The sequence below is a fragment of the Chlorocebus sabaeus genome, chromosome 8, assembly GCF_047675955.1.
Source record: "Chlorocebus sabaeus isolate Y175 chromosome 8, mChlSab1.0.hap1, whole genome shotgun sequence".
NCBI classification, from domain to species: Eukaryota; Metazoa; Chordata; class Mammalia; order Primates; family Cercopithecidae; genus Chlorocebus; species Chlorocebus sabaeus.
This window is the reverse complement of record NC_132911.1, coordinates 1,184,769-1,195,744: the sequence shown is the minus strand read 5'-3', so window position 1 is coordinate 1,195,744 and position 10,976 is coordinate 1,184,769. Positions and strand designations below refer to the sequence as shown.

At 45.1% G+C, this 10,976-nt stretch overlaps 1 protein-coding gene across 13 annotated transcripts in view; it reads right to left on the bottom strand.

Moving 5' to 3' along the window:
* Window positions 1-325: 325 nt before the first annotated feature.
* FBXO25 (F-box protein 25) overlaps window positions 326-10,976 on the bottom strand; it is a 63,833-nt gene continuing 53,182 nt past the window's right edge. For 9 of the 13 annotated variants that reach the window (XM_037985331.2, XM_007961566.3, XM_007961561.3 and 6 more), the window contains 4 exons: window positions 10,791-10,973; window positions 6,196-6,339; window positions 1,627-1,653; window positions 326-665 (listed from right to left, as the gene is read on the bottom strand). In XM_037985331.2, the coding sequence (XP_037841259.1) occupies window positions 576-665; window positions 1,627-1,653; window positions 6,196-6,339; window positions 10,791-10,973 (444 nt within the window). In that variant the 3' untranslated portion in view covers window positions 326-575. The remainder of the gene's footprint in view (window positions 666-1,626; window positions 1,654-6,195; window positions 6,340-10,790; window positions 10,974-10,976) is intronic. The other 4 variants (XM_073017905.1, XM_037985333.2, XM_073017906.1 and 1 more) reach the window with 2 other exon arrangements.

Here is a 10,976-nt window from a genome sequence, read left to right as displayed (position 1 = left end):
CCGTTGTTGGGCTGTGTGTGCACAATTCATACCCCGATCCGTAAGCCCTAAGACAAGAATGGCTATCATTGCCCTGGGTTCACTTTCTGTTCAAAGAGGACTCATCTGGGCACAGCCAATGTAGTAGTTAAAATGCATTTTGAGAAAAAATAAATATTCTGTACAATGTATTTACAAGGATCAACTGTTTTGTCACCCACCCCCAATTAGTATAAAATTGGGAAACTGTAATTTGACAGTTAAGAAGCATGTTATTGGCTGTTAGTGTCAGGTTAACAAAGAATGTGGAGCTGACCACCTGAAACATTTTTTAACTATATATATATAATGTGCAAAATTTCACATTTTAATATGCTTAGAAGAAGAGTTTTTAAAGTAGAAATGATTTCCTTGGCCTCTGACCTTCAATGATGAAAATGCAACTACGCACCCCCTGTGCAGAAGGGCAGTTCTTCCCAGGCTTTCTGGAAGCAGGGGCCTCCCAGGAGCCTCCACCCACCTCACAGAACACTCACTATGAGCCCTGCACAGACAGCATGATGCACAATCTCCAACAGGGATGGCAGGGGAAACTCTTAAAACTTGAAGAGGTCGATGAAGTGCTGCGGAGACACAGGCGTGAAGCAGCTGTCGGGGTCGGCCGCCGTGCAGGGGTGTCCTGAGTCCTGTGGGGAGGTGGGAGATGGTTAGGAGGGGGCCCACCACCAGCCACACTCTAGTGATAGTGGTTGGGGGGTCGTCAGCTGCTTGTTGACATGGACCCTGGGCCCCACCTCAGAGGTACATGAGAGATAACTTGGATGAGAATGATCAACACAAGGGCAGCCGCAGCCGATTCTACGCAGAGGTTTTCCATGGAACTCCTGCTCAGGTAGGGCAGGAGTCGGTGGCCCCAGGTCAGCCCTCCAGTGCCGAATCTGGTATTGAGTCAGAGGAGCCAGCTGCTGACGCCACCCTGCACTGCCCGGGAATCCACAAGGCCACAGAAGAAACCACTGGGGACTTTCTGTGCTCTGGTCCCAGCCATTCCTTTGTCCCGTCCTGTTCCTGGTGCACTTTGGCGCACAGGGTTCCCTCCACCCACCATTCATCCCTCAATCAGCCTGGGCTCCCTGCACAGGGCAGGAGCGTGGGGACACATGGCCTCAGCCCCTGAGGCTCCTGCTTGCTCCAAGGGAGCTGGCCATGCTCACATACCTAAGGATCCAGAATTTTATTTAATATGAGAAGCGACGAAAGAAAAATTAATTTTGTGGATGAAGGCTGGCAGAATCTTAGGAGGAACGTAGGTAGACGGGACCAGAGGCCTTGGGGTCAGTGCTGGGTCTCTCCATGGCATGCCCTGGCAGTGCTGCCAACCCAGGTGCTGTGTGGTGAAGTGTTTATGGGCACGTCTGGCATCCTCCCTGAGCACTCAGGTGTCGTTCTGCGAAATACTTCATGAACACTCTCGTCCTTGCTGAGGTGATCAAAGTGGCCACTCAGCCCTGCTCAGGGTCCTGAGAAAGCTCAAGTCAGCGAGAGCTGGAATCGAGCTGGGCAGTGACCAGGATGACGGGCACGAGACGCAGCACAATGCAGCGTTTTCATCCCGAACACGGGGTGTGTGGCAAGACAGGGAAGTACCTTGAATAGTAAGGCAAGGTGGTAGTCCTTTGAGATCATGAAGGAAGAATCAGGAAGGAATGCAGTGGAGGGAGGGAAGAAAAGGAAAAGATTAGAAAGAGCCAGACTGGAAGCATTCAGGTTTGATTCATATTATTAACGAAAATAACTAAAAACATCAGGTAACTAAATTTGGACAGTACAAGGTTATTTAAAGCAAGCAAACAAGGCATCATCAGATAACCCAAATTCCCAAACTACTTGAAGACAGTCTTAAGACAACATATCTTTACCTTTAAGTCTTTCAAATTGGCAACTAACGAGGCTGCCGTGCTAAATAACCTTCAAAATTATTCAGTGAAAAAGAGATGCTATTTCCATGTGCAGTTTATATTAAAATTTTGTAAGTTTTTTGGGGGAAAGTTCTGTTATTTAATGTCCAAAGGGTCTGCTCTGTGCTAAATAAGGCACATTGAGCCAATTCCACACTTTAAGCCCCCACCTCTGACACTTGCTTCTTCAGACCAGTGGACGTCACTTTCCAACACAAACCCAAGCCTCAGCTGCTGCCCTCCTGTGCTGTCCTCCCCCGCTGGTTCAGGCCGCGCCAGCGAAGCGGTTCCCCGCAAGACCAGGACCACCAGACCATGGAGACCTCGTCTTAGATTCTGGCTCCAACTTTGCTCCTGATGTCCACACAGGACTGTGGGGTGAATGTCAGGTGTCCAGACCTCTATTCTGGCAACTGACACACCAAGAAAAAACAGGACATAAAAATGCCAAACGGCTCATCCTGGCTTCCCTGACCCAGCCAACAAGTCTACAGTTTTTAACTGAGGTTTTGTACAGCCAGGAGATAACGCCACCCCTCTCAGTGACCCTGAGTGCAGGGTGCACCAGTGTACCCTCCCAGGGCCATCGAAGTCAGTCTTTGGCTCCAGAGCTGAACTCAGCCCACTTACTTACGGACTGTGTGAAAGGCTAAGGCAGGTAGAAAAGTTAAAGAAGAACTCCAATATAGTAGAGCCAGAAGAGATGGGAAACCAGATTGGGAGCAGATGAAGCAGCTCCACAGCACTGCTGACTGGAGAGCTCCAGGCCTATGTACTGTGGAAAATGATCAAACACCAGAGGCCGATCTGAGACAGATGCACCGTGGTGTCGGTTTATGACCAAGTCCCAGGGCCAGGCAAGAATTTACAGTCACCAACACCCAGTCTCATCTTCTTACTAGCTTTGATATTACTTGAGTTTCTCAGTCAACACAAACTCCTGGGATGCTAAACAAACAAAAAACGAGCAGTAACCCTAACCCTAAGTGCCATTTTCTGAGTACCAGCTATGTGCCAGGTTTCCAGGTGCAGGACTGTTGGACATTCACAGCTCCTCTGTGTGATAGGTCATGGCATCAAACCAAGGCCCTAGGAGGGCAGCAAGCTCAGGAGACCCTGGAGGCAGGTCCAGGTCTGCCTGACTCCAATCTGGGTTTGGCCTACCAGGCCACTCACCTCCGGTTAGCCACACTGATGGAGCCGATGGGAGACAGGGCAAGAAGTACCTGACACCTTCGGGGGTTAAATTAGGAGGGATGGCTCTTTTTGAATACTTCCATGCATGCATTCAGAACTAAAAACGTGGACTGCCCTGTAGACTGATACTCAGTGGGAGAAGCTGTGATGGGGCCACTCACTGTAGCTGCAGTGAAGTGGACATCACAGCCTCCAGGGCAAGACATGAACCTCGCAGAACTAAGAGATGGGCAGCTGTCTTTGCTAGGAGAGACTTGTTCTCAATTTTCATGACTTGATCAAGTATGATAAGGTTCACTAGATACAAGAATGGCAAAGCAAATTCTTTTGGAAAGCTACATCATCTCTCAATTTTAAAAAATCAGAACTTACATATTTCAGGAAACTAAGGCAGCACATTCTTATACACATGGAGCACCTGTAATCCAAAAATCTGAGATGCTCCAAAATCCAAAACTTTCGAGCACTGACATGATGCCACAGTGGAAAACTGCACATTAACAAGTACACAAAATTACTAAAACATTGTATGAAATTATCTTCAAGCTCTGTGTAAATGAAACAGATGAAAAAAATCTGAAACCTGAAACACTTCAGGTCCCAGGCATTTCAGGTAAGGGAGATTGATCTGTACGGCCCAACAATGCAGAAGCGAAGGAGTGTTTTTCTTTGTTAGTTGCTTAGCAGATGGGGAGAGCTCCAATATTCATAAATGTTGTTCTAAGAAAAACACTATCACATACAAAACTGAAAGCCTTCTACCTCTTCTATGAATGGTATTTTCCCCATAAAAATATCGTTGCTTTTAATAGTTCTATAGCACAAAACAATCTGCTCAGAAAAGTAACTCTTAGGAGAAGCACTGACTCAACTTAGAAATTACAGTATTGTGTCCACTCTTACTCTGTGACTGAAGACACAGCCACATGTTTTCAGTGTTAATATTTCAGAGAAGAACAGGTGTCAGTCCTAGAAGGAACTACACAGAAGGGGGGCCCTGTTGCCTCCAGGGTCAGGTGTCAAAGCTGGGTGAGAACCTGGACTTCACTCAGTTGACCCCTTTCCTTCAGTCCACAAGCATCTGCCTGTGGCTTCTACTGCAGACAGCTCACCCCCATATTGTGCTTTTTGTGCCATATAACCGGGGAGAAAGTAATAGAATGAGGGCTCTCTCCTGTATAACCTAATCTTACTGATGAACTGATTTGTTGACCTCACCAAGTTGAGAATAAACTGGAATCAAGATGTTCCCTGCTCTTGAGGGATAATATTCTACAAGACAGTTGTACTACTGCAGAAACACATAACACAACTTGCATCTTTTTAATTTCAGGAAAGACAGAAGTCATACCAAAATATTAAAAATCAGAAATAAAATCTCATATTCATGTATGATGCTGTTTACCTTTGACATACCAAACAAAACTATTAAAATAATACAAGAAAAACACATCTTTACATTCTTTGCTCAATCATGGATTAATTTTTAAAGCCACACTTAGAATAAATGTAATTTGAAATGAAAAGCAGTTGTCTCTTTCCAACAGCCTAGAGCTTGCCTTATGACCTATCTGATAACAAATTTAGATAAATGTAAAGCAAAGGTAAAATCACAACAGGTTACGGTGTCTATCAGGCAAAAGCCTCATCTCCCTAGACCTAGAGGAGGCAAGAGGCAGAGACAGCCCACTCCTGCAAGAGGCAGGGCCTCATCTAGACCAGGGACAGTCAGGGGGTTCCCTCCGCAGAGCAGCCAGCAGCTCAGCAGGGTCACTCCAGGGCCAGCTTCTGCCTAGTTTCAACACTTTTTTTCCCCCATGGTGAAATCTCACAACATCAAACATGTTCAAATGCAAGGCAGACCATGGAAACATACTCCAGGGTGAAATAATATTAACATGTTAAGAAAGAAGTGGATACTAGCTGGGTGCCATGGCTCATGCCTGTAATCCCAGCACTTTGGAAAGCTGGGGCAGACAGATTGCTTGAGCTTGGGAGTTTTGAGACCAGCCATGGGTAACACGGTGAAACCCCGTCTCTAACAAAAAAAACAAAACAGACAACAACAACAAAAAAATCAGCTGGGCATGGTGGCTCACCCTGTGGTCACAGCTACTTAGGAGGCTGAGGTGGGAGGATCACTTGAGCCCGGAAGTTGGGGCTAAAGTGAGCCATAACTGTGTCACTGCACCCAGAACTGCGTGGGTGTCACAGCAAGACACTGCTCCAAAAAAACAAAAAAAAGAAGTGAATTAGTTGGTCATGGTAGCACCTGCCTGTAGTCCCAGTTACTGGAGAGGCAGGAGGTAGAGGCTGCAGTGGGCTGTGGTGATACCACTGCACTCCAGCCTGGGTGACAGAGCGAGACCCTAACTCAAAAAAGAAAAAAGAAAAAAGAAAAAAAAAAAAAAGAAATAAGCAGTTATCTCTGACTGTGAAAAACATTCTTTTCAGACATACAGTCTGGATGGTGAGAACAGGAAGTAACTGGATGAAGGGAAGAAACTTGCAGATAAGTAACAATAGTCTTGTTAAGTTCTGATCATATGAATGAGAAAAATGCAGATTTTAAAATCTGGGACTTCTCTATGGATGCTTTTTCTCTAAGAATATGGCTTTGAGAAATGAAGCCTAAGCTGGTCCTGGCCCTACACAGATGGTGGGGACATAAAGGGCCGAGGGCTAAGTCTGGGGAAACGAGGAAGGTGCACTTGTCCTCAGATGGGCAGAGGGGTCACACTGCAGCCTTCAACCTCAGGCTGGGGGTCAGCAGGGAACCTGGAGCTGCTGCCAGGAAAAGCCAGTGGCTGCAGTCCACCTGCAATGCCCTCCTACATGCTAACTTCTGCAAAAAGGAGAAGCGTTTCGGTTTGCAGCATTTCTGGTTTAAGCCCAAGTTGAATGAACATCTATTCCCCTACCCCAATATTTGGTAAAATATAGCTCCTTAACTTACTTGTAACAGTACTTTCCACTTTTTAGTTTTACACTTAGAATATAAGTGATTAGTTTGTTTCACCAAATTTTAATCCTGAAATTCCAAGTGTATTTAAATCAGTACCTTCCAAAAGAGAATGCTGCAGTGCCGACAGAAATGCAGCGTGTCTCCGTACTGCTCCTTCGCTGGGTAATGTTTCTGAAGTGCAAAGTACATCAACTTCCATTCAATATGACCTTTTTCTGAAAGGATCAAATGTCTACAAAACTAAACAAACAAAACCCCATTCAGAATCAGCATAAGATGACTTTCAAAGCATAATATTAGGTGTAAAACTTTTTCATTTTATTTTAGTTTTTAATTTTTTTTAACTTCAATAGCTTTAGCAGTACAGGTGGGTTTTGGTTACATGGATGAACTGTACAGTGCTGAAGTGTGGGATTTTCGTGCTCCCATCACTGCAGAAGCAAGCACTGACCCGCCATGTAGTGTTTCATCCCTCACCCTCCTACCCTTCCCTCTTCTGAGTCGCTACTGTGTATTCTACCGCTCTGAATGCCTTTGTGTACCCATGGCTTAGCTCCTACTTATAAGTGAGAACATAAGGTATTTGGTTTTCCATTCCTAAGTTATTTTACTTAGAATAATGGCCTCCAGTTCTATCTGAAATTATTTTTCAAAGGCAGTGTAGTACATAAAACAATTATTTGAAATTAAACTCACTTGGATTAAATCAATGAGTGACAAATCAATTATGCTACGCCTGTATAATGGAATACCAAGCAGCTGTTAAACAGACTTAAATATTCCAATCCAGAATAATGTCCATAATATATTAAATTAAAATAAGCTACACACATATTTGATAATGGACTTATATCTAGAATACATAAAGAACACTTAAAACTCAATAATAAAAAGACAAATAACCCAATTTAAAAAACTGGGCAAAGGACTTGCAAAGACATTTATCTAAAGAAGTCACAGAAATGGATGATAACCTCATGAAAAGATGCTCAGAATCCAGTCATCAGGGAAATGGAATGAGACCCACTTCATGCCCACTAGAATGGCTTTAATCAAAAAGTGAAATAATGAGCAGCATTGGGGAGGGCTGGCAAATCGAGAGACCTCACACTGCTGGGGGAATGTGAAATGGCGCAGCCACTTTGCAGAACAATCTGGCAATTCCTCAAAAAGTTAAACAGAATCCACCATATGACTCAGTCATTCTACTCCTAGGTTTATAACCAAGAGAAATGAAAACATGCATCTACACACAAACTCGAACATGTTCAAGGCAGCATTATTTGTAAAAGCCACAAACTTTTATCAGACAAACTAAATGTCAATCAACTGATGAATGGATAAACAAAACGTGGATACAGAGAGTAGGATATTATTCAATCTTGAATGAAGCTCTGATTTATTCTACAACATGGAGTCGTAAGGACATCATGCAAAGGGTAAGAAGCCAGTCACAAGACAACAAATGCCATAGATTCTTCTTATATTACCCGTCCAGAACAGGGAAACACAGAGACAGAAAGTCAATCAGGGGTTGCTTAGGGCTGGGAATGGTAGCTGAAGGGCAGAGTTGTTTTTGTTTTTGTTTTTGTTTTTGTATTGTTTCCTGAGGTGATGCTGATGTTTTGGCTGTGTCCCCCGCCAAATCTGGAACTGTAGTTCCCATAATTCCCATGTGCCGTGGGAGGTAACTGAACCATGGGGGCAGGTCTTTTCCATGCTGTTCTTGTGATAGAGAGTAAGTCTCACCAGACCTGATGGTTTTATAAAGGGCAGTTCCCCTGCACACGCTCTCTTGCCTGCCGCCCTGTAAGATGTGGCTTTGCTCCTCCTTTGCCTTCCACCAGCATTGTGAGGCCTCCCCAGCCATGTCAAACTGTGAGTCTTTAAAAATTACCCAGTCTTGGGTATGTCTTTTATTGGCAGCGGAGAATGGACTAATACAGATGTCAGTATCCTAACATTGACTGTAGTAATGGCTGATAAAGTGGAGGGTATCTTAATAAAGGTGTTACCAAAAACATCAGTGTTACAGAGTGACTTTCAATTACAGTTTTGAAAACGACCAGCGCACAGCTAGATAAATTAATGTGTATGTTTGAGTGCACATGAAAGCCTGAAATGAAACAAAATGCATGGGCTAAAGGAGTAACAGGGATGCCTTGGGGTGGGGGCCTTTAACTTGTTTGCACAACACTGTACTAGTCTTTAAGGCTGTTGCTGCAATGAGCATGTTTTACTTTTCATAGCTAAAAACAATCACTTGTATAACATACTCATACTTCAGTCATGGCTTTTGAGGACTCTGGAAATTATCATGGAGTCAATGAGGAAATTCTGTTCCTAATAAAATTTGAAAAGAAGACTACTTGCAAAATACAAAGAAGTAGTTACCAGCCTGTTTATATTTAGTATTAATTTCTGTGTCCTCTAGGCAGGCACTGTTAAAACATTAGTTCCCAGAGACTAAAAACAACCATTTGTTGTCTCATTTCTACTTCTGACGAATTCTGTGCTATACCAGTGTTCACGGGGAGAATCCCCGCCCATGGTTTTTCTCCTAAATAATGATCTGTGATTTTTCTGAACTCAAATGCAACATCCCACCAGATGCTCCAGTCCAGAGCATTGAGCTGACTTTTCCCTTCCATACTATCTTGAACCAGTCCGGTTTTCTCAGGTATCTAGTTTTTATTTTGAGGATGCTTCCTTATCTATGCTTTCTCATAAAAGCTATTTCTAATATGCTTTTTTTTTTTTTTTCAGGGCCTTAATGTTAGTTACTGACGCCTGAAGAACAGATCATTATTTTCTGATGCTGTGTTTTTATGATTCAGATAAGAAAATGTGTACAAATGAGATGCACCTGCAGGTGCTAATTGCAACTTAACTATTCTAGGATATCAGTGCAGAACAGACGTTTAACTTATTTAAAGCAACTCTTTTAAGAATGGCAATGACCACAGAAATGGCCAAAAGACATCCTTAAGTATGTTTAGGGTCTGGATGTATAAACACCTGCCAGGTACTCTCATTAACGCCTTTTGGGAACAACTCGGGCCTGCATGTGATAGGGAGTGTCCCAGGGCAAACTAGGAGGCAGAGGGTTCATCCCAGATGACCTTCATTTACCTCTTTTCCTAGGATCTAAATCCTCCCCACAAAAGTCTATCCACCCCCTCCCCCATGCCCAGTGCTGACTTAAAATTCGATCCACTGATTTCTCCTACTCAAATTAATATTGGAATTCTTTTGCTTCTCCCGAACAACTCCACTTGAGACAGTTCTCCCCAAGGTATCCATAACCTCTGCTCAGCTAAATCTCACAGGCTTTTTTCTTTGTCCTATTAATCTTTCTGTCCATGGCTTTGAGGGTACAGCTCCCCCCAGGTTCTGAGGCACTTCATCTATCACTCAGCATTGGGGTTGGTGCCCTCAGGCCCTGCTCAGGCTGATCCCATTGCCTCCTGTCCTCTCCATATGCATCTGTCCAGGCCCTCGCTCCACATACCTCTCAGACACACTCCATGAGGCCCGTGTTCAGGCCAGCCCCTTCCTGTGGGAGCCCCCATCCCATCCCATCAGGGTCATTTTCTGATGTCTTCTCTGTTGCCCTCGTGCACTTCCTTGCCCGTAACTCTTATTTTCCTGAGGCAGGATCCTCATGGATCCTCTTGTATCCACTCCGGCCTAGTCCTCAAACAAGAACAGAAGCTCTTCTGAAAGCTGCAATTCCATGCGCTTTGCTGGCTCCCCTGAGCTCACAGGACACAGACAAAGATTCTTCATGTGGCTTGGCCTCTGCTGTGCTTCCTCACCATCCACCACTCACACACACAGCACCCTCCCCATGGTAGGGTCCTGCTCTCTGCCTAGGCCCTGTCCACTGCTCTGCACTCCAAGGGTAGACTGTGCTCCTCATGAAAGGCACCCAGTCCCATCCTAGGTCTTCACAGTGCTGACCACAGTTCCAATCCCACCCCATGAGGGGCACAACGCGCCTCCCTCCAGCCACCTGCCTTCCCTGGCTGCGCCCAGCCCCAGGCAGAGCAGGTGCCTTGGACATCTGTGGGGTGATGAGGGGAACCCCCAGTTTCTGCAGATGCCCAGGAACAGGGACCACAAGGTCTCATCGTGAATGCGGAATGAGCAGACCACCCTGGAAAGGCCTCGAGCACTGACAGGAGAACACACCTTATGCTGCCCCACGTGCAATCCCAAGTGCAGGAGGCAAAAGGCAGTGGCGGGGCGCACTGTGGACACTCAGGAGTGCCATCTACCAAGTGCTGAGAGCACTGAGACACACAGAGGGCGCCTGACTTTTCAAAGATGTGCAGCTTGGTCAAAAGCAGAACTGGAATCTGATTCATCAAATCAGGAGAAAAGGCAGTCAGTGAGCCAGGGACTCTACACACCTCGTTATCAACAGGAGAGAAAAGAACTCAGCTCATGCTTTGCTGTTCAGTTTTGGGTTATTTTAGAATCATGGTTCTTTTTCAACAGGAAAAATAAACCTTACATTCTGTAGGAGAGAAACCACAGCAATCTCAATAAATTCTGATTGTTCCTGGTTCTTTCAAAGTGGAAAACACTCAGCCATTCTTTCTCTTCAGGTGAGTTTATAGGGTATGGCCCCTAGGCAGAGTCTACTAAACTCCCTGCCTGAGGGGACACTGCTGCATCCCACTCACCTGCTTTTCAGCAAAATGGTACTGACACAGCTTCTTCCACAGCTGTCTGTCTTCACTGAGCATATACAGCGTGGGGGTCACCTGGCCTAAGGTGATGATGTCCCATCCGTCTGAGAACCGGTAGAGGATGTTGTTCAGCATGTGCAGAGGAAGGTCACTGAGGGTGAGGCCATTGTTCACTTGCTG